The 23,491-nt window shown below is 39.6% G+C and overlaps 2 protein-coding genes and 2 non-coding genes across 5 annotated transcripts; 3 read left to right on the top strand and 1 right to left on the bottom strand.

Annotated features, from left to right (window-relative positions):
• Positions 1-138: 138 nt before the first annotated feature.
• EEF1B2 (eukaryotic translation elongation factor 1 beta 2) lies at positions 139-3,756 on the top strand. The gene is made up of 6 exons (XM_066189738.1): positions 139-285; positions 476-598; positions 1,696-1,819; positions 2,200-2,266; positions 2,915-3,040; positions 3,557-3,756. The coding sequence occupies exons 1-6, from the start codon at positions 206-208 to the stop codon at positions 3,709-3,711; spliced, it is 675 nt and encodes a 224-aa protein (XP_066045835.1). The 5' UTR covers positions 139-205; the 3' UTR covers positions 3,712-3,756.
• Positions 2,048-2,127, top strand: LOC136293581 (small nucleolar RNA SNORD51). The gene has a single exon (XR_010722186.1). It is a non-coding gene; the product is annotated as a small nucleolar RNA SNORD51 (small nucleolar RNA).
• LOC136293585 (small nucleolar RNA SNORA41) lies at positions 2,550-2,683 on the top strand. The gene has a single exon (XR_010722189.1). It is a non-coding gene; the product is annotated as a small nucleolar RNA SNORA41 (small nucleolar RNA).
• Positions 3,757-6,516: 2,760 nt separating the features above from the next.
• On the bottom strand, positions 6,517-20,243 carry CMKLR2 (chemerin chemokine-like receptor 2). 2 transcript variants are annotated; one of them, XM_066189734.1, is made up of 2 exons: positions 20,120-20,243; positions 6,517-9,296 (listed from the first exon to the last, which is right to left on the bottom strand). In XM_066189734.1, exon 2 carries the CDS (start codon positions 9,278-9,280, stop codon positions 8,234-8,236), a length of 1,047 nt encoding a protein of 348 aa, XP_066045831.1. In that variant the 5' UTR covers positions 9,281-9,296; positions 20,120-20,243; the 3' UTR covers positions 6,517-8,233. The 2 variants fall into 2 exon arrangements, with proteins under 2 accessions (XP_066045831.1, XP_066045830.1); XM_066189733.1 differs by lacking the exon at positions 20,120-20,243 and adding an exon at positions 15,497-15,595.
• Between the last annotated feature and the right edge of the window lie 3,248 nt (positions 20,244-23,491).

Raw genomic sequence — 23,491 nt, 5'->3', positions numbered from 1 at the left:
GTGCCCCGTCCGCTGCACGCCCTGCGCTGCAGCAGCCGACCCGTGAGGAGCTACCTCGCAGTTGGCTCTCGCGGAGGAACACACTTGTGTGCAGTGCCGCGCAGGGATACCGGCGCTATATAAGGCCGGCGCAGGCGCGGCGAGGCCCTTTCCCGCGGCGGTGGCGGTCGGGGCGGGCGCAGCGTGTGGGCTGCGCGCCGCCGCCATGGGCTTCGGGGACCTGAAGTCCGCCGCGGGCCTCCGCGTCCTCAATGACTTCCTCGCCGACAAGAGCTACATCGAGGGGTGAGAGGTGGCGGGGGGTTGCCGGGGTATGGGGTAGGGGAGTCGGGCCTGGCGGAGACAAGCGGTGGGGACGCGGGAGGGCCCTGAGTCACCTCGGCAGCTGCACGGGCGGCGCTGCTCCGCGGCCGCCGCTGCTCCACGTGTTCTACGCGCCCCGAACAAGGGAGTTAATTTGACTTGTTGTTTGCAGGTACGTCCCTTCGCAGGCTGACATAGCAGTGTTCGAAGCGATCGCTGCCCCGCCGCCTGCAGATTTGTTCCATGCTCTCCGGTGGTACAATCATATTAAGTCATATGAAAAGCAAAAGGCAAGGTATGGTTGAATTTCGAAGCTGTAATATCTCCCCGAAATAGCCTACAAATAGTTGCGTTTGTTTCACCGAGTTTGAACAGATCTGGTTTTCAGTGGCACCACGTGGCATTTGGTGTTGTTGGAATACTAACAGCTTCAGAAACAGAGCAGATCTCTTCTGTCAGTACAGAGGACAAAATTAATGATTTGCAGTACTAAAGGACATGGAAAGAAAGGGCAATATGGAAGGAAATGGTTTCTCTTTTCTCTTTTAGTGGTTTTAAGTGTTCATGAAAGGTGCTGTATTGATACCCACGGAGACTGCAGGCCTCTCTGAAACCCTACAGCATAGGTAGGGTCAGTATTGCTACACTGCTTTCTCTGAGCTTCAGTCCTTTTCAGAGGAAGCTCTTCCAAAGATGGGTGGCTCAGGGTCCAGTCCGTTTCTGAAGCTTTTGTAATGCTGAACGAGACTGAAATTCTGAAATGGTTTTACAGAGTCCACCCTGAAAACTGCTTACAGTTCCTGAAATGCAAGGCGAGTTTTATGGCTCCAGTAACAGCCGTTCGCATTAGCAAAACAACCATGTGTTTATTCTAAGATAACAGGAGTATATGAGCTGCAAGAGAAGGTAAATTCAAGGAGTCCTGCTCCCTTGTACTGTTGAGAATGAGGGTTTGGGGTAAAGTGTTCACTGAAAGTTAGGAAAATAGTAAGGAAAGTAATGTATCCGAGTAATGTGTTTTCAGACACTCCCGAGTTTTTAATCAAATGAAAGTAGTTCTAAGAAAGCATGAACGAGAAGTTGGTAATTCCTCCTAGACAGAACACAGTGCAGCTAAGGATAGGCTTTTCTTATCCATGTCCTTAGGTGGGCAGGATCATAGCAGCTTTGATGAGCTACAGCAAGTCCCATATTCACATATTACTGAGCTGGCATGTCAGGAGCTTTGGGGGCTGTCTTCCATGAGGTTCTGGTTTCAAGTAGCAGAATTGGATTTTTACTCTTTTTTAGCACAAGGTTTTCATTACAAATGCATTTGTAGCTTTTTTGATAAACTGGCAGTGATTGTATTGACGTTTGAGTAGGTTCCTAATATCTGCATTTTTCTTTCAGCTTGCCAGGAGTAAAGAAGGCTTTGGGAAAATACGGTCCTGCTGATGTTGAGGACACAACAGGTGCAGCCACGGATAGCAAAGATGATGATGATATTGACCTTTTTGGATCTGATGATGAGGAGGTACTCATCACCTTTCTTTATTATTTTTATTGCTTTTTAGAAATTAACACAGGTATGCAGACATTCACCTTGACCTAGTTGAATTTACTTATATTTCTGAGCTTGGTAATAGACCCTACTTACAATTCTCAAGTGTAGCTGTCTTTGTAGAATAGGAAGGCATGGGAAGTTAGTACTCAAAAGTTAAAAAAATAATGTCTTGGAATACTGTGAACTGCCCAACTTTGACTGGTTACATGATGAGTAAAACAAAAAATCACCATCTTTCGGCTGACAGTTGTGATGTTTTGTTTTTATCTGAGTAGATGCCAGTCAGTTTGGTAGCACTTTGGAGATGCAGAGGTTTGGTGCTTTTCTGTAACTGCAAATTTCTCTTTCAGGAAAGTGAAGAAGCAAAGAAACTGAGGGAAGAACGCCTGGCCCAGTATGAATCAAAGAAATCCAAAAGTATGTGTGCTGAGAACTTCCTAATCCTTTACGCTTGAGTTAATTTTCATGCATTTGAACAGGATGGCTAGAAACACTAATTAACTGTAATAACAGATCAGCTTGACTGGAGTGAGACAGGAGTAATTTGCTTCACTTGAATTGCCTGTGAGCTCAGCCTTCCCATAGCAAATAGGAATGTTATGCTTTTTGTTCTGATTCATACACTCCTGCTTTTTCTTTCCAGAGATTGAGCTTTCTACATAAACGAAGATAACATGAGGGTCTTCTTTAAAAAATGTTACTCCACAGCTACTGGCCTGGAACTGTTCAGAACTGTAGCAGTTGCAGTATTCCCTCTGTGGAAAATTAACTGTTACACAGCATTAGGTTCCTTCTCAGATGTTCTGAAAAGGACTTCCTATGTAACAAACACTGTCAGCTACTTAAATCTGTGTGTGCATTATGTATCTACAATATTGAACATGAGGATGTGAGCTGCAGTACTTCAGAAATGTATATTGGCACCAGAGGCCTGTCACAGCAATGTGAGCAGGTTATGGTTCATAAAATCAGATAAGTTGCTCTTGTAAAACCAGTTTGGAAGTATATTCATGAGTTTTGGAAAGATTCCTACATGGGTTTTTTATGGTAATTTTCTTCCCCCAGAACCAGCTGTTATTGCCAAGTCATCAATCTTGCTTGATGTGAAACCTTGGGATGATGAGACAGACATGGCCAAACTAGAGGAGTGTGTTCGAAGCATTCAAGCAGATGGCTTGGTCTGGGGATCTTGTAAGTACGGGGAAATTTCAGACCAGGGAGAGGGAGAGTGCAGGCCCTTGGGGTAGGATATGAGTGGTTGGACTTGTTACTGTTTGCTGATCTCTGAAATGTAGGTAACGGGAACTGCAATACTACAGTGCTTCAGTGTCTTTACATGGTCAGAAACGGTGTATTAGTGCAGTGGCCTGGTTAAGATTCAAATACAGGTTTTAAAAGCTGTAAAACTTAATCTCTGCTGTTCTGCGTCTCCCTGTACAATTCCTGGTGCAGCAAACAAACACCTTCACCCACACACAGCACTGGTTTGGGGAAGGGGAGGTGGTCCACGGAAAGAAACTTCAATCAGTTGTAAGGAATGCTGGGTTGTTAATTAAATGGTCTGTAATGTGAGCCAAAAGCTATTTTTATATATTTCTGCAAATTGCTTTGGTCAGTTCATTCTCAGATCTGTGTTATTAAGAGATTCTACCAAGTAAGGAGTACTAAATGTTGGGGTTTTTTGTTGGTTTTTCTTTTATTTTGCAGCCAAGCTAGTACCTGTTGGCTATGGTATCAAAAAGCTTCAGATCCAGTGTGTTGTTGAAGATGATAAAGTTGGAACAGATATGCTGGAAGAGAGAATAACAGCTTTTGAAGATTATGTACAATCAATGGATGTAGCTGCTTTCAATAAGATTTGAGTCTTGATATATCTAGAATAAATGTTGTTGCAAAAAATGTGCAGTGTCTGCTTGTTTCAGAATCTTAAAGTAATCCAGCTCACAAATGTAAGATTTTCTGAATGGGTAAAGTAGAAGCTGAAACTGAATTTCCAGGTTGCTCTGACATCTTTCTGTAGTACCCAGGAGCATGTGCAGACCATCACTTCAGAGTTAACATTGCCATGGCTTTAAAACACTGAAATGCTCTTTCCTCTCATCTGCAGAGGAAATTGCTTCTTTGGAAATGCCTGGAATTCCTTTGGAAGGAGAGGTGGTTTTAAGGGAAAGGAGCAGGGCTTAGTGAAATTGCGAGCAGTGTTTTATTGGGTAAACAGGAGTATAAATTCATTTTGTTAGTAAGGGTGGTGACTAACCGAATACCTTGGCTTTTGTTGACAGCTAACACTCCAGTGAGAGTGAGAGGAAGTGAAGTTCCAAGTGATTTGTAGTGCTCTAGATAAGGCCTGAGACTACCCTGGTACCTTCTCAGCTGTTATAAGACTTGAAATTTATTTTTTTTTCCCCTCTGAGGCTTGGAAACTTTTGCAATGAAATTACGTCGAGTTTTATGTCTTAATTAACACAGCCAATGCTGCTGCTGAGGAGCCGCTTCCATGCGGGGCACGGGCGGTGCCTCTGGGGGGCGCTGCGAGCCCAGCGGTGCCCCGGGCGCGGCGCCTGCCCCAGGAGCCGGGGATCGGGAGTTTCCGCGGGCTGCGGACACCGCGGGGGCCTGCCTGACCTCCGCCATAAACCGGACACGTGCCCATGACTTCAACAAGAAAAAGACAGCTGAAAATGCAAAACACATAAGGGATATAAAAAGTAACGAAATTAATAGCAGTTTGATCTGTTTACTCCGCTCCAGATTGGTTTCTAGATTGATTCCGACATTTCTTTTAGCATTTGAAGAACCTATCAGGAATAAATCCCCAAAACTGTCTATAGGAATGATACAAATGTAGAAGCTGTCAAAGTTGTGAAGCCTCTAAACAAATTCATAATTCTAGGCCTTGCGTTGGACTGTCAGGATTTATTGTGACCATGAAATGGAATCCTTTTATGTGCTGCATTGGTCATTCTGAGATGAAGATACCCAGTGTCAAGTCTGACAGCAGCAGTTTAAGTAACTCTTTTTGCTGGTTTTTTTTTTTTTTTTTTTTCACAGAGCATCTGTGTAATATCTGGCAGAGCAGGTCCTCTCTTCTTGTTTAAAGGTCTGCCAACTTCAGATTATGTAAGAGCTTTGTTTATAATTTGTCTCAGGAAAAAAATCTGCCTGCTAGGGGCTTAAAGCACAGTTAAAAATCTGAAAGTGAGTATTGTTACAGGCTCACTTGCCGCCTTCCATAAACCTAACTCCTAAACAGTACCTTTTTTGTGGCAATTCTCTAACTGTTGCTGCTCCTAAATCATGTAGCTTAGTTTTACCAATTCTGTCATGGTGCTGTTAAAAGCAAGAATTTGGCAAACAGCTTATTAAAAATTCTGCCTCCAAAATACAGGTTTTATTATCTTGGCTATCACTTTCTGACTTCTCATTCAATGTGCTGCTTACCTTTATACCCTTTTCTAGTCTTTCAAATTAAAGCCCTGAGTGGACAAAATGGTTTGGTTTCTAGATGGCAACCTTGTTAAAATACAACACTGAGTCATCCATGGAACCGGCCAGGCTGGATTTGCGTGTACATACAAACTCTTCGGTTAAGTGAGATTTCTTGTGTGTGTTGGGTTGTGGCAGGGGGTTTTTTTGTTGTTTTGGTTTTTGGTTTATTTGGTTTTGGTTTTTTTCCCCTAATATTAAAAAGAAAGATGCACAGAAACAAAAGAAACAAAAATACCCTAGAGAGCACAGTGCTCCCAGTGAAAAAATACGTAGGTATGTGGGCAAGAGTATTCCACTCAATCCACATATATTTGCGTTAGGTGTTTTTGGGTAGTGTTTGGGTATGTGCTGGTATATTACTGTGTCATTGTGCCTGTGAAAAATCGGCACCCTGGAATAAATTAGGCAAGTATCCCAAGTGCACCCCATAACAGAAAGATCAGTAAAAAATACCGTAACTTCAATATTTTCCAAACGGGAATACTAGGAAAACCGTTTTAACAAAAACTAATCTACATAAAAACCTTCAGAAACACAAACTGTGCAGGAAGAAGATAAAAGTAACTAGAACCTGTTGATTATGAAATGTGTAAATAGCTATTTCTATAGTATCTGTCTGCATGATGGCATAGATTCCTTTATCTGGCCCTTTTTTCCCACTGTGATGAGTTGAATGAGTGTTCCTCAGTCCAAGACCACAGAATTGTTGGTATTGTTTTGGAGACTCTTTGGAAACAGAAACTTAAAGCATTATCTGCTTTGTTTAGATATCTTGCATTACTCTTAAAGAAATGATTTAGATAATTCTGTAACTGATCTTGGTGTGAACGGTAGCAGTTATGTTGCACAATTGTTAATCCGCTTAATGCCACAGATCAAGGGTGATTTTGGCTTTACTCAATTCTATCCTCTTTTCTTTTTCTTATCTGCTTCAGGCCACACTTTCTGATCCTTTATGCAAGATGGGACATATATGCTCTCCCATTTGAAAATCAGTCTCTGTGCTGTACATAGGGACGTGTGTGCATACAGCTGAAAGCTGATATGAACCTTAAATCCCATAGTAGAAAGGGCCAGGGCTTGATTTCACCTTCTAAAATCTTTGGGAAGGAGCTGTTGCAAGAAAAGCCAGTCACCATACATTGCTGCTAAGAAAAGCAAATGAACACGCTCTTCGGAAACAACAAAATTTTATTACATCACGTGGACTACAGCCAGGAAAGAACATCATTCTTAGAAAGATGTCAGGGAACATGTGAAGAAAAACTGCAAAATGTTTGATTTAGGCACATACAGCAGAATGGTGCCAAAATATTATGATGAGCAACTATGTACCAGGCAGCAAATGACTCAAAGGAAGAATGCTGCTAAACAGCATTCCAGCCCAAAGAGAAATACACTGAAATTCCACTGATTGTGCCTAACTCTCTCAGACTCTGAAACCAGAGCCCAAAGAAATTGTTACAGACCACAGTCAGGCTGTTTCTACGTGTGCAGCCACCAATACTGGATGTGCTCATGCATACATATATATTTTATGCAAAAGAAAATCTATTTATATATAAGGCCTCAATCACAGCATAAAGGCTACTAACGTGTTGGCAGGCCATATAAACTAGGGAAATTATCTGAAAGTCAGTTTTATTCTATAAGCTTAGGCCAATAACTAGGAAAAAACAATTCAAATTTACCCAAAGCTCTATGCTTTTACTTTCAGTGGAGTTTTGTCCCACATTCAATTTTTTAATTAAGTGGTTACGCATCAGAAATTGGTTCACTCCACATAGCACATATATATATATATTTATTTTTAATTGGTGCCTGTGTGATTCTGCAGCAAACAACAAGTTGGAACAGAATACAGCATAACTGGGACTACTTCATCTTTCTTATGGGAGTGGACTCCATTTCCTGGATGAACTGTCTTGCCTCTTATATGGAAAAGAAGTCTGAATTTGGCTACAGACTTGTAACAGAATACTGATTAATTCACTCCACCCATTTTTTTAAGCTTGACATTAAGGCAAACAAAATGTTGTATTATTTCTTTACCTTTGCTTGAAAGAGTAATAAAGAGCAATCAATAGTTTGAAACCTCTGTAGGACTAAAATTTTAAACATAGAAAAAAAATTGTGGCACAGAAGCTCTAAGAAATATTTTCACTAATTCTTTGCACATTTTGAATGAGCCTAATACATATATGAAACATCTGCTCAGTATTTTGCACCCAGCTGGTGCTAAAAATACAATAAGTGACCAGAAAACACAGGGTCTCCTGTCTTAGTTTTGAGTATAAGATAAAGAGCATTGGGAGAAGACAGGTTTTATTTCCATATTTTTCTTTTTTGACAATAGAAGGCAGCAATTCAGTGCTCTCCATCTTGAGATTCTTCTCCAGCTGCAGAGTGGAGCCACTGATAGCTTCATTTAGGTGAGATGTAGCCCGGGGATTCCTCCTTGGGGCAGTAGTAGGCAATCAGGAGACCCATGACCCAGTGATGTACGGCCATAGCCTCTTGGATGAGATTGCCTCAATTAAGAGTGGTATCAGCAATGGCAAGGAGAAATACTTTTATTATGTGTTCTTTTGATACCAATGAGGTATGGAACCACAGCAAACCAACAGGATTACAACATTCCTCATCAAAAGCCCAGTTAGAGTAATTCCACCTACGCTGATAACTTTCAGTTCAGGCTGTATGTGCATTGCAAGGGCACACATCCAAATCATATGTCCCTTAAAAACCTTTCAATTAAAGCAGCAAGTGCAATTAAGCCAGCTGTTTACAGAACACTGTATATGCAAAGATGCACATCTGACTGGCAGATGTGAAGTCAAGAACATCTCCAAATCTCCTGTCAGCTCTTCTGGAGAGAGCTGGTGGCAGGAGCAGTCACTGGGCAGTTTCACAGTAGTGCACAGGCGCATTGTCTGAGCTCCACAGCTGCTCGCTGACCGTTCCCGAGCGGCTCACCTCCCACAGGGCCAGCTTCAGCACCTCAGACACTGTGCTCTTCACCTGGGCTTGGAACTTCTTGCTGATCAGAACGTAGAGGATTGGGTTGAGGCAACTGTTGATGAAACCAAGGCCAGTGGAGAGGGGAATGCCATCCTGTAGTAAGTCATGCAAGTTTTCATCATGGTGAGCAGACAGCTCCACAATGCTGAATATATGATACGGTGTCCAGCAGACAAAAAAAGCTACAACCACAGCAGTGATGGTCCAGAAAAGCCTGCTAGAAGTCAATACAGTTCTCCTCTTCACTTTGACAATCAGCAGTGAGTAGCAAATAACCATTGTCACTAAAGGAAAGAGGTAACCAAATGCAAGTCTCACCCAAATGAGAATGTGATGTGTCAGCAAAATAAGTTCTCTGTCATGCACATGGAAGTTGTTGTAGCAAATGGTGACATTGTTGAGAACTGTAGCTGTGTCTCTAAAGTATAAGGCAGGGCCACCAATAATTGCAGCTGACATCCAAATGAGCCCACTCAGAATGAGGGTGTTCTTTACAGTTCTGTATTTGTAGGAAAAGACGGGGTGGACAAGACGGATGTAGCGGTCAAGGCTGATGAATGTCAGGAAGAAAACACTGGCAAACATATTAAGTAATGCAATGAATGAGTTCATTTTGCAGAGCCACTTCCCAAAAGGCCAGTGGAAGCCCATTGCCACATATGTAATATAGAGGGGCAGGAAGAGAACAAAAATGAAATCTGCAATGGCCAGATTCAAGAACCAGAGCGTGGAAACAGATTTATCCCACTTAAAGCCCATAAACCAGATGACAATGGCATTACCTGGCACTCCCAGCAGAAATGCCACGCTGTAAAAGAAAAGGGAAATGATATGGGCAATGCTGAGGGAGGACTGGGGTGACTCATCTTCCTCAGAGAGATCATAGAAATAAGAGTAGTTCTCAAAATCTTCAAATGCCATGTTGCAGAGTGGCTTTCTGGGGAGGAAAAGAAATGAAATGGTCAAAGGAGAAATGTTTTACTGCATTTTAAATAGTAAACTGCAATTCTTTTAAGTTCTTGGTCATAAACCAAAAACATCGCCTTAGTTTGGCATATTTATCACCTTTTATCTGTCAGTTGCTAGCACAAAACTCCTGAAGAAATTTGGTCACAGGCATTTCAAGAAATGTTCAAATCAAAACAAAACTTGAAATCTTCAAGAACTGTTTGCTTACATTAATTTCTTAACAGGCTGTATTGAGCACAGTATCACTGATAAATTTCTAGGAGACCAGATGCAAAGTTTTACTGAAGTATGATTGTGCTATTCTTTTCTGGTCAGGTTTCATACTTTACTGCTCTGTTCCTATGTGAAGCAAGTTTTATGGATTGTATCTGTCTAAAATCAGAGGACCACTAGACACCTATGTAGGAAAAAAAAATCACTTAAAATGCCAGGAAGCCATCTTTTATAAAATTTCACCCACCACCCCTGCCTCAAATTACAGTTAACAAAATTACAGCAATTTCTCCAGAAACTTAAAGTTAATGGGTTTATTAATCTCTTTCATGTATGTCTTTGTATCAAGAAATTATGATTTTCAGGACCATTTGACATATTGGATTTCCTTAACACAGCATGGAATGAAGAGAAGGAAATATATAGAACATATTACAAGGATAATACACCCTGTGGTTCCACTACTGAGCTGAGAAACAATTAACAGATGAAAGAAAATAAAGCTTGCCATGAGCAGAAAACACACTGTAAGAGCTATAAATGAAAATATTTGTGTGTCCTTTTTTTTTTTTTAATACAGAATTACAGAATTTTTTCAGTATTCTTCTCTTGCAAAAGCTTCTGGAATTGCAAGTACAACATAATTTTTCACATAGAAATTCTTGCTGTGGGTGGGAGGGAAGGTGAGGGGGAGGGGAAAGTGGAATATAAACCAAAACTGAGGGGGAAAAAAGAAATGAGTGGGAAAACAGACAGGAAACAGAGTTTGAACAATAGAAAGAAAAGCAGTCAGAAGTTATTTCACAGTATTATTTCACAGAGTTTAGTTTGCAGTATAGACAAAGCTGCAGCACATCACAGGTGGCCAGTCAGACAAAAGTCTCTGCAATGATCAAAACAATTATTCTGCTAAACTGTCATCATTTAAAGCTGAATTTTTTGACTGGACTCAGCTGCACTGAAGACCTGTGCCTGAGAGCAGTCAATTAGCTGTACTATGATTTATCTTACCGCTAAATTTCTGAGTGCTATCTCCATTCCGAACCCAAAATTCAGCCCGCGCTTTTGGAACTCAGCCCTGCATTCCTGTAATTCCATTAATTTTCGCATGCTGAGGACGGCAGGAGAGGGGTCTCCAGAGCACACCGTCTGCAGAACCACATCTGCAAACTTGTACTCATGTACTCACCTTTCCCCCAAAAAGGAGTTCACTCAGTTTGAAAGGATTACTCCCACCAGTGAAGCTACGCATGTGCACACGCATTAGCAGGATTAGACTTCTCATTTGTAGATGGATAGACAGGGAAGCAAAAAAAAAGGTTGTGTAATCTTATATCTCTTGATTAAAAAAATATGTAGTAAGAGTCAGCACAGCCTGTTCTGTCAAGAGGCTATGATAGCATTTGTGATTTACATCAGGCTGAAAGAATGTTATTTGGTTTGCTGTCCTGATAAATGATACTTATTGGGCTGCATTTATGTAATTACATGCCCCTTGGGGCTGGATTCTGCATCAAATACCACTACCACCCATCTGAGTAATTTTTTCAAACAGCTTAACAGCTGCTGAAAGAAGAGTATAAACATGGAGCAGTACTACTAACATCTGGAACATTATATTTGGACAGTTTCACAGGACAGTCAGGTTAATAACTGGATTGTTAAGTGGGTTTGCCTATACAAAAAACTATACCTTCAAATCAAATTTATGCAACTAAACAAAAAAAAAATCCAACTATAATGACAATGATAAACATATGCCTACTACCCAACAACGTTAATTTTATGTTTAGCATTTTAAAGATGATGTATTGCAGGAGAAAAAAACACCCAAATAAATGCCAAATATTTCCCAAGCCTCCTGTAGTTTAAAACTCCAATGAAAAAGCACACCTTTAGAATGCAATTGTTTTTCCAGGCTTATATTTTTTCCTCATCTCTAACTCTAGTCTTCAATGCAGGGACCCTTTAGCAGTGGGCGTAAAAAAGCAGAAGGAACATTGTTTACCACCGCTCCCAGTGCACAGATGCTGAAATTAGACTCTATGGCTAGGGCTCTGCAAAGACTGTTAATTACGTTTGCAAAGCCCATACTTCTGACACTGACATATATGAATCACTTCTATAGCAGGACTTCTGGTGTTAAGCTGTGTCCTGAAGAAGATAAGCGGTAGATGATTGTCAGTGGAGTTATACTGATTTACATCAATGAGGACACAGATTTTTTCCATTAACCATAATTCAGCAGGGATGTTTCTCTGTAGTCTTGAAACACATAATCTCTTAATACATGACAATGAAATTAATAAATTTCCAGAGTCAAAATAGTCTTGCAGTTCAAGTCTAGGTCTTGTAAAGAAATCTAATTGTACTCCTTATTCTGTTACTTATTTCCTGTATGATCTTTGACAAATGGCTTACTTTCCAAGCTGGAAAAATTCGCATGGATGTGTTTGGAAACTGAGGCTCAGTAGAGAAAACAATACTTTCAGAGAGCAGTTTCTGCTTGGCTTTAAGGCAACTGCTAGAAAGGGTAAGGGAAGTTTGGTGCAGCTCACTGGCTCAGCGTCTGCCGGTCTGGGGAGCCAGTGCATGGAAAACATTTTTCAATAAACAGGAAAGTGTGGTTAGAGGCCTGCCAATGAGCCTTGGGAGCAGCCACAGGTTACAGAACAGTGTTCTATTGCGTATGGATTAATACAACCAAGTTTAGATTTCATCTTGTCCTTCTATTTAAAAATTTATTTTAAATAGTAAACCCTGAATAAAGTGTACGCTCAGCAGTTGTTTGTTGAGTCCGTTCCTGTTTGCTGAGCCACAGCAGCTCTGAAAACTGATCGTCCTTGATTCAGTTGCTTAATTATGAAAATAGTTGACCAGGAGGTTTCATTTCCTGTCCTCTTCTGTAAAACAGAAGTCAATTTCTAAATTACTTTATAGGAATATAACAGGATGGCTCTTGGCACTTTTAGATCTTGGAACAGAAAGCAGAATTACCAAGAAATACAGATCATCAAGAAATATTTCTAAAATACAAAGCCACAGAACTCCTGGGAAGAGACTTCAACACGTGTTGCATGAACAATCTTTCTCTGCATTTCAGCAGGGAATTACAGACTTGGATCTCAGTTGACATACTCACAGCTTTCTACTAAAGGTACCTAGAGTTCGTGTCCTCTGCCACTGTTATAGCTAAGCCATAATGACAACTTGGGCAAGTGGTTCGATCTGCCTAAAATAGAACAGCTCTTGTCACACTAAGAACGGCCTTACAGTTATGACACGGGACCAGTACTTTGGAATCTATTCATGGCTATGCCACATACATCCTGTTTGACCAGGGGAAGTCGTTTGACCTCTCCACACCTCAGGCCTGAGGTCAGTGCAACCACTTCGGAATTAAATTGCATCGGCTTTCAGTCTAAAATAGAAGAAAACAAACAAAAAAGTTCCAATTTCCGTCCACTTCACTTGAAGCAAAGTCCTCCTGGGGGTTCAAAATTCCCTGGGCGCCACACAAGTTAGGACCTAACTATATTACACTGGCACTCGTTACCACAGATTCAGGCTCAGCCTACGCACTCTCTCTCTCTCTCTCTCTCTCTCTCTCTCTCTCTCTCTCACATTTGGTCTTCATTACTTTTGAATTTTACAGAAAAAGTCAAAGGGAAGAGTTTATTCATTGTCTATGTTAGTTAAAAGTTACCACAAATATTTGAGTGGCAGTCCCCAAATCTGTTTTTTCAGTGTGATCAGCAGTGTTTAGAGCCTCTGCCCAGCTAAATTGATTCCAGAGGTCACAGTAATGGGTCCTGACTTACTAGGAAAATTATGGTTTGGAAGGTTGGCTGTCTCAACAGTACAGTTCACAGAAGGAAGATAATACACAAACCCTCCTATCAATGTCTTTTTGACCAATTGTGAGCACATCAGATTCCATGTGTGTTACCTGTGGCTAAAGGAAAGCTTATTTGATTGCATCACTTTAACTTCTGTCATTTGCGAGAGTCAAAAGTTGGAGAACAACTTAGTTTCACAAAAAGTCACCTAAAGCCTGTTTGTCATCCTGTGTGTCAGCAGGTTTATCCAGGTATTGAATTCAGTTGAAAGCCCTCATAAGTTTTTCTTGGAACTTTTGAGGTGAAAATTTTTGAATTTATCTAGCTTCAAAAACATAAACTTGAAATTCACCTGGCTGTTTATCTGTGAAGTTCAAAACTCAGAAGGCTGAGCAAATTCATTACAGGTATACATGTATTTCTGGCAAGCATTTTACAAAGACATAGTATAGACTGGAAAACACACAAGGAATACTGATGAAATTACAGACTGTCATAGAGTCATATTTCTCCCTCGAAAGGACAAAGCCAAGATAACTTGCCTCTATGCAGAAACATTCCTCTAGCAGGAGTTGCCTGATACACTCATACTACAAAATGAAATCATAGCTGTGCTACAGATCAAGCCTAAAGCTGGCCTGGCAGACAAAGCTCCTAGGTAAGGAGCATTTTAAGCTGGTATACACAAAGGCAGGATCAAGGCTTTTGTCTATGTTTTCTCTTTCACAGACACGTACACAAATAATTGTCTTTTGGCTACCCTTTTAATGGTAATTAGATATATGGTAACCTAATTACCTCTTATGTCATCCTGAATTCAATAACTAGAACGGGTCACAGCAGATACAACATGTGACTGGAAATGTTTTGGAGCCACAATATAGATGTATTTGTTCTAGCAGATAAGAAAGGAATGCAAATAATCATTCTCCATTATGTCTCTCAGTGAAGCAGTATTGGATACGTATTTGCAATGTATTAGCTAGACACGTCCTAGAACTTAGGCCAAAACTAACTTTCTTCGAGCAAGGCCAAACACGACCCTGTTAGTCATAACACATCACCTCATCTGTGGTATTGCAGTCCTTTGACCAGATAATAGCCTGATAACACTTTACACAAAGTGCTACAGGATTAACAAACTCATATAGCACAGACTCAGTCAATATTGGTAAATCTACAATTTCAGATCAGCAGTTTTGCCCACACAGAAATGTAAAAAAAAAAAAAAATGGAGAAGCCAACTTTATATCTAGATACGGCTGCTGTAGTAGGAAAAGTATCACAGCAGTTCCCTGAATATAAAATATCTTCCAAATTATTTCCACAATCAGGGACCTGATAAATGCCTGCAACCAGCAACTGCATAACATTGAAACGGATTTATTTTCATGCTGGTCCCAAGCACCAGCTCTTCCATTCCCAAAGATGACAAAGAAACCCAGACGTCCCTTGGATTGCACTGGCAATGGGGAGGGCACTTGATAATTCCATAGTTAGTACTTGTTTCTGCTCTTACTCCCTTCTGTTAATACAGATAAAAGTAAGAATATCATTTTTAGTATTTCTTTAGAATATAAGAAGTTGCTGTAGCCACTGCAAATCATGTAACCACAAAAATTGTACATCAGAGTCAGGAAAATGACTGGTCATGTCTGTGAAACACTTAAAAGTAGCACCATTTTTAGAGAAAAAATTCTAATATTCTTACCAAAAAAATAGAGACCTTCAGCTAAACAGTGACATCTGAGATTTAAAAATTGCCTAATGTATGTGTCAGCACTGCCAAAGTACTTACATAACCACTCATAATGCTTCAGTATTCACAACCATTACTGAAATGAGGTTCAAGTGAGAAGTATCATCATTCTGCTTTACTGGAGAATGCTGAGAATTACCTACAGGAAGTCTCTGATCAAATCAAGTGCTAAATCTAGAGTCCCTGCCTAGTGGTTCAACCACTGCCCTATCCTCCTTCCTTAAACTTAGTACTGTCCGTTTTCTCATGGTGAAGAGAAGAAACCACGGCTTCACCTCTGGGAGACCTTTCCCTTCCTGAAGGGAGGCTCCCTTCTGTGCCATCATGCTCATTGTGGTGGAGGAAGACAGCACTTACCTGTGCAGCCCTCACTGCTCCTGGTCTGTTTTCTCTGCACGGAAGAGAAAAGCAGCCTGGATTTCCACCATTTGCTGCCATCCCCACTGTTCTGTCTCAGCAGTCCCAGGGCAGACCTCGGAGCTGTTAAGCACAGCTCACAGATGACAGAGCCCAGCAGGTACACCATGTACCCTATTGGCTGTCAGGCAACACACTAATCAAGTATTGTTCCATGGAAGCTTGACGTGTTTTCTATTCCTCCTCAAATGCCAGCAGTATTTTCTTTGGCTATAAGCCACCATAACAACATACCTAGAGCAACAGAGGTATCTGATTTGAAAAAATTCAGTGCCTCAGCTTCGCAGTGACTGGACTGATGGGATAATGAATGCTTGTATTTCTAATTAATTATGGCTTTTAAAGGTTTTCATGCAAAAATTATTTGTAATTTTTACTTCGCAACTGTTTCATATATTTGTGATGAAAGAATATTTTGTCTAGCATTCATGTGATCATTACATGATCATGCAGCCCTAAGCATGTTTTTTAAACGGTTGTGCTGTTTCAACAAACACATGCTTTAACCACAATTCCCTCCTAACAAAAAAAGGTAAAGTGAGAGTTGAAGATACAGAGTAAATGCAGAGATCTTTTTTCTGCAGTTGAATCAGCAGACTAATTAAGGCTAATTAAACATATGTTAGACAATGGCCATTCGAAAGGTTTTGCAGAGGTCATTACAAAAAAAAATCCAAGGTACCATTCTCTCCAGCAAGATAAAAAATATCTATCAAATAACAGATAAAAAATTGGTCACAATCTGCTATATTTACAGTCCTTTTAACAAGAAGAGTTAAGAAATAACCCCAGAGGAAACTAGCACCACAACTCATTTCTCTAATATGCCTTCTTGTACCCTATTCAATTCCACAGATTAATTTCCTAGTCATTTATTACAGTATGCTTAGCTGTGTACTGCCCTCTAAATTGATCTCGGTTTTCCTAGGTTTATTTTACCCCTCATTTATATAACTCAGCAGTTTCTTCCAGCATAAATGTAATATTGCTATGCTTATATTACTCTTGACACACACTCTTGCATGGGTATATCAGAACATCCAATTCCAAAATACTGCTAGTACATGTCTAATCAGCTGGAATGTTTTGGATAACATACTTTATTATGTCCTCATAGTTAATATTCTAGGATCACTGTGTACAGCAGATTAAAAGGGTGTCTACTGCTGTATCAGTGTTATTCTAATTTTCCTACTCATACAAAGCCAACTATTTTTTTTTTTTTTTACTTTCAGATCAAGTCTATAATATTCCTGCTAAACTGAAAAATTCACATTGTTACACACAGTTTCAGGAGGACCGGATATTTATCTATTTCCCTAAGACGGTATTGGGAACACTCCCCAGCACTAAAAAGAATAGATGGTACCTATGATTAAGGTGTTAAATTAGGAGCTTGGAAATACTGGTTTTACAGGCTTCCCAAATTACCTTTACAAATCACTTTTCACTTGACTCTGTTAGATACAGTACAACACCCTCAGTTAACATTACTCAGGTTTCTTAAATGGGCAATGGTTCTTAACGTTACCAAAATATCTAATTAAAATGATGTGGGGCTGTTTACGCTCATTAAAAGGGCATCATTAGAAAGAAGAGATGAGAGTGTAGAAAGTGGAATTACATTGACACTACAGGACTTGCTACACATCACTTTCTCTCTCCTCTAGAAGCCCTCAGAAGGGAATAAAACTTGCATGCCAGGCTAACACTTGCTGAAAGAAGCAAGTATTTTATGTTGGGAAAGTACCCAAAGGCCCTTGAGATCAAAGTCTCACTGGATCTAGGCACTACAGGCACGTAATGAAAGACAGTTCTTGCTTTGTTTATAATTAAACAGAATAAACACATACAAGAAGAGTAGAGACAGAAAGAGACATATCTTGCCCAAAGCCAAACAGTACATTTGAAGGTAAAGTTGGAAGCAGAATAACTTGCCAAAAGAATAAAGTGGCAAACATCTTCAGTGGATAGAGGAAAAAAATGCTGGTTCTTCATACTTGTGCCTTTTGATTCCTGAGCTACATCCTTCAAAAAGTATCAAAAAGGGACAAGAGAGCCTGGGTAGGGGAAGAGAGGTAGGCGAACGCTACAAAGTTTTTGCTAGCTAATGTGCCTGGCAAAAACTGGAGACTTCTACAGAGCTGGCCTTCACAGATAATCCTTGCAAGCAAACCTAACTTGCAGCAATGGGTTTTGTTAGCTTTCCTCTGAGCTCAGTAATGAAAAATTATTGTATCTGCAGTAGGTCTATTCAGCTCATCCAAACAACTACAGCAAAATGGTGGGCCAGGTATAACAGAGCTGCAATAAGCTAGCAGAAATTCCTTTTGGAAAAAAGCAACTGTGTGCTAATAAGCAGATTTTTGCTCCTGCTTTAAGGTCCTCAACCGCTGGAATGTACTGAAGATACAGAGTACAGAAGTAGCAGAGCTCCCCTGGAGGTACTATATGCTACCTTTGAGGACACATAATACTTCTTTTTTGTCTCGGGAGCCTCAAGCACACCTTAAAAGTAAAAGCAATTGTGAGAGAGTTCATCTCCAAATAATGTCATCTCCCCTTCTAGAAGCAATGTCTCTTGGACACTGCCTACCTCAGTCACAGCAGTCCCTTTCTTCTGCTGAGAGGCCAGGAGAAACTGCTCCTCACAGTCAGCTCTCTTGTGCAAAGCCAGCCACAACAGAGCCCGGCACTGTTGTGAAACTGCTAGCTTCAGACTGAATGAACACAAATTAAGCCATTATCAGAAATAATGAGTGCAAATTAGCCAGACAACCAGCCACCACAGTAAGAGAGACAGCTGAACTGCTGGCACATTCCATAAGAATAAATAAATAAATAAGCAAATAATAAGACCATTCAACAGATTACAATCCCCTGGAAACTTAGCTGCAGCTTAGTGCCTGGAATAGCAGAGTTATTAATACAAAATTAATATCAAATAACAGATCAGAAACTTCAAGTGTTCGTTACAAAACACAGGGAGAAGAAAATTCTTTAAGGCAATTGGCTTTATTAGGAAACAGAAGTAAATTTTCCTCTTGAATCAATCTATCAAACAAAAAATTAAGCATTTCAGAAAATGCTCATTTGGTTTTCAGCAGAAAAATAAATTCTTAAAATTGAAAGAAAGAATGTATAATGTACATTACACAGAAATTGAATTATTTTGATCAACACTTTTCCTCTGCCCTCACCCATGCAGTAAAAATCTGCAATCAGATCCTGCCTAGGAATCCTTAGACAGAGCTTCCCTGACTTGTGATTCTTTTCCACAAAGGCAATTAGAGAATCCAAACCATAAATTTATTCTCCAGAGTCAAATAACTTCCACTGTGCAACAATCAAAGAGATTCTCAGTTCAACAGAAACAGACTCTGGTGTCACTCATGGTACATAAAAAATCCCTAGGATTGAAGTTGATAGGACCTTTATCCTGTCTGCCTGGTATAAGTTGAAGATAATGCTTTAAATTTGGCCAGAAGTTGGAGTGACATTAAACAAAAGTAAATTGGGTTATCAAAACATTTGCATTTCCCAGTTCTGAGGCAGAACAATAACATTATGATAGTGAAAGTAAGCTATCCTATCATAAGTAAATTAATCCTGAAATCAGTTTCTACAAATCTGCTCTGACAAACGACTTCACCTTGACATACCCTTAGTCACTCTCTTCTCCTTAGCTATGAATTAGTAAGCATTTTCAGGGATACGATCTTTTTCGTAGAAAGCAAATGTGTTTTAATACACAGACAATGTTCAATGTATACGTGTTTTCTAAGTCCACAAAAACAGGTCTGGGATATTGTTTGGCTTGCAAGATCACATCTAGAAAGGCAACAGGTGACAATGACACTGTTATCACTAAGTGTGAATAGAAGATGGAATCTATTCCTCTCTCATTGTGTGGTAGTACACAAGGCTTCAAATCTTATTGTCACTTACAATACACTTAATGAAAGCTAGATCCATATCCTACCTTATTCCACAATGGTTAGGGAAAGCACACACACTTTCCAGCTGAGATCACAGAAACCTTATTTAATCCTGCAGAACTGTAATTCTTCAGAAGCATTTTGTTAATCTGCTATTTAAATTGAAATTATTTCCAGTTTCTGTTCTAGAATCTGTTCAGAACTGATGTAATTTTAACTAACTGTACTGGAAATTGCTACAGCTATAGAAGACACACTATCCCTGAGCAAATAAAAAATTTAAAACCAACACACTAGGGGACACAGAGGGGAGAGAGAGATTTAAGTTAAGGTCACTCACCATTTGCTGACAGGATAAAACTCCTTGGAATGTGTATTAACATATTCAAAAGTAATTAAAAAATTAAATTCACGCACATTTTCATATCTTTTCTTAGTGCAGGGATGGTTCAAAGTTATCTTTGAAGTAAATGAGTATCACATTCTTACTTCCATGAAGCTCTTTTAGCCGTATATGCTAGACCACCTTACAACGTTTGCCTGCAAGTGTTGTTGCAGCTGTAGAGACCCACTATTTAGAAGGGAAGGGAGAGAAAGATCTTAAATATAAGAGAATTCGACCTACCTTGCTTAGTTCTTTGATACAAAAGGCACTGTAAATCAGGGATGTGAGCTCTGTAGCAGAAGGAAGAATGAAATGATCTGCAGAGTTCAGAGTCACTTCAGTGTGATTCCAGCTGCTTCACTTGGCTACTGCCTTCCTTCTAATAAAGCTGCAGAATGATATAACGCCGTGTTTGTTTTCAGCTGAGGAAGTTGTTTCCAACTTCCCTTGGTTTTCTAGACCCATTTTTGAAATATTGCCACGCTGTATAATCCCAGTATTTCACCAAAAATAAATGTTAGACATTTGAATGAGTCATTTTGGTCAGTGTCCAAGCAAGCAACAGATGTGGTGGCTGATGAATGGAAAGAGACCTTACAGTTGTGGGCTGCTTTTTGTTCTGCAGAGAAGAGGTTGAACAGTATTTCTTTGTAAGCACTCTGGTTTATAGAAAATAATATTGAATGAGCTGAAAGATGTTTTAAAAGTCACACTGAAAACATCATTTTGTAACTGTACAGTGTGATACATTCATTTGGTATTTAAGATTAGTAGATTAATCTCCTTTTGTATGTAAGAGAGAAGCGAGCTCCTCAAAACACTAATTAGTGACTCTCTCTGTCAGGTAGTGTAATATTGGTCAGGAATTTGAACTGGATTTTAGGTGACTGGGCCTGACTCCCAGTTCTGTAAAGAGCCTGATGAGGTTTTGTGGTGAGGCCTCAACCTCTATGTTGCTCAATTTCTCAGTCAGTAAAATGGAAAAATTATTCCACTAGTATCTACCTACCACAGCTTACCTGACTCTGATGGTACCACACTAATCATACCATTTTAAATCAGTCAGTCCACCCTGTCAGTTGAAACAATAATTTAACAGTGGTAGTCTGCTGTCACTAATGCAAAATATGTAACACATTCAACACTAATTGAATCTAGTCAAGGCTAAATTTTCCAGATATCAAATCTATTGATTCCAGTGAAAAACTAGAAAGAAAAATCTCCAACAAACCAACCAAGCAGAAAAAAAAACCCCAAACCCCACAGAAGAGTGAAGTGCTTCTTGAGATCAGCTAAACTGGGATTTCAGCATCTGGTCAGCAAGGCTATCAGTTCTTAAACTTCTTCTTCTTTAGGCTCACAGACCACAGATTCTCTTAACAAGAACCAAAAACTCCATCTAGTAAAACTAGTCTTTTTTGTCTTTCCTCCTTGACAGTTCTTCTTGTTCTGCCAATATAACTTTAAACACTGAAAGTTATACATGTACACTAAAGCTTTACATGCACATTGTACATAACTGGGAAAGCCTCTAATTCCATGAAAGGAGGATGGAGATTATGCACAGAGCCCCTGGACCATAAGAAAAGGACAGGGGAGCAGGATTCCTGTGAATATATGGGGCCAAACACAGGGGAAAAGTGTCCTCAGTGCCTAAGGAAAGCACTTGACTTGTTTATTTCTTGTATTTTAAAGATTTCCTGTTTTCTCTAGGTAACTGATTGGTGAATCTTCACTAATAAAAGCTCTTTTAACAGTAATTATCTTCTTTTGTAAATACAGGGATAGGGTAAATACAGGCATCATTTAACAGTAGATCTGCTGAGGGTTTTTTGCCTGTAATGGCACATGAGCCTGTGTCTCTCTAGGTATTTTGCCAAATCTAGTTATTGTAAGGCAGTTAATTCAAAGGTTTGCTCAGTACTATTTCAGCAGGACAAAAGAGGAAATTAAGAGGTAGATAACCACCAGACATGATCCACAAAAAAGATAAAACCCCCAGCAAACAGTCACAATTTGTCAGACACTTTTCATCTTCTCGGTGAAGGAAGGATTCCGGAGAGTGCAAAAGATTCTTGCAGTTTGGGATACCTTAAGGGGCTCTTCCCTTCACCATAAATTAAAACAGGTTTGTGACTACTCTAACATATACTGGTGTTGATACCTCAGCTCTTCCATCCTTCAGAACCAAGGAAGAATTAAACTCCACGTTCCTTACCATTGTACCAAATATGAAACACCAAATACTAAGGGCCCAGAAGTCATTTTACAGAGGAAAGTTTTCATAGGAAATGTGGGGTTTTTGGGGGGTGTCTTTTGTTTGTTTGTTTGGGGTTTTTTGTTGTTGTTGGGGGGTTTTTTTTTGGGGGGGGGGTGTGTCCAAGAATAGCAGATTATTGGATTTAAAATAATTTTCTGCCTCTCTGTCCTACCTACATTTGCTCCTTTTCCATTGAAAAGGACTTTTGCGTTGATAAGCAATTACCCAACTTGTACAGTATAACCAGCATAGTAACATACCTGGGAGAAAAAAAAAAAAGAAAGAAAAAACCCAGATTTTTACGGACAAAATTGCATTCAATCTGAAGGGGTTTAGTTCTGCTTGTTTTCTGTTTAGATCTAAATACAGCATTTTAGTCATATATAGTTTTGAATATCCACAGTGGAAATCTTAAATCCCTGAAGAATGTAAGCTTAGGCTCTAAATCTTCCATTGTTTTAGTTATTTCTATGCTCAGACACAGCAAAACTGGAATGGTGAGTCACAAATTACATGGCTTTTTAATATACACTTTTGTGCAACCCATTAACCACTGACATCATTTGAGTGTGATCTTTTCAGATAATTTTGTGAAAGTTATTTGCTTGGAAGAAACTTAGTGAATAATAAAAAAATTACCTTGTTTATGTTCATGTCTTCTCCTTTCTCTATTTGGAAGTTATATTGTATTTTGCCATGTTATTTGTGCCTTTTCAACTGAGTAAGTTATCAAAGCTCTCGAATTTTTACTCTACATTAAGTATGGCAATATGCCAGAGAGCTCTGAAGAGGGGCATGCATTCATGAGCATACAGGGCACATGGAGCTTGCAAACCAGGGAAATACTACTTTATAGCTGATGGAGAAAGAACAAAGGAGAGGATTTACATATAGATAATAGACATTGGGTCGTCCAGCAGCGAATAAACTGGGTCTATTGAAAAGCATGTTAATTTTAAAAGCACTTCTGATTCTTTGGGGGCTTTTTAACCCAATAATACCAAACAAAAGCACAGGATGAATAGAAAAAATTATACAGGGGGAAAAACTTTCAGAAATGCTTACTGATATTAACCAAAGCACAAATTATAAAGCAGTAAAAAAACCCCCAAAAGTAACTTTTAATTTATCTGGATTGCCAACAATTGCCTGATAGTTCTGACAATTATACCCACGGCTAGGATCACTGGATCTTATCAATTTGCCTATTAGTATGTGCAGGTAATCTCAGAACTAATCAACATCCCATCAATGTTACTTAATTCAGTTAAATTGTACAAACCATGAATTTGCAAATTAGATCAAACAAAAGATATTTAGCTTTTCTCAGGGTTAATTTAAACTGAACAACA

This window comes from Chamaea fasciata, unplaced genomic scaffold (genome assembly GCF_029207755.1).
Source record: "Chamaea fasciata isolate MVZ Bird 193981 ecotype frontalis unplaced genomic scaffold, bChaFas1.0.hap1 SCAF_8, whole genome shotgun sequence".
Lineage (NCBI taxonomy): Eukaryota > Metazoa > Chordata > Aves > Passeriformes > Sylviidae > Chamaea > Chamaea fasciata.
The sequence above is the reverse complement of the archived record's forward strand: the minus strand, read 5'-3'. Positions and strand labels throughout refer to the sequence as shown.

What these genes read in the sequence shown, in the direction of transcription:
- EEF1B2 (XM_066189738.1), top strand. Translation starts at nt 206, where the DNA reads ATGGGCTTCGGGGACCTGAAGTCCGCCGCGGGCCTCCGCGTCCTCAAT. An exon ending in TTGGATCTGATGATGAGGAG is followed by an intron (nt 1,820 to 2,199) that starts GTACTCATCACC and finishes TTTCTCTTTCAG; the next exon opens with GAAAGTGAAGAAGCAAAGAA. An exon ending in TGGCTTGGTCTGGGGATCTT is followed by an intron (nt 3,041 to 3,556) that starts GTAAGTACGGGG and finishes TTTATTTTGCAG; the next exon opens with CCAAGCTAGTACCTGTTGGC.
- CMKLR2 (XM_066189734.1), bottom strand. Translation starts at nt 9,280, where the DNA reads ATGGCATTTGAAGATTTTGAGAACTACTCTTATTTCTATGATCTCTCT.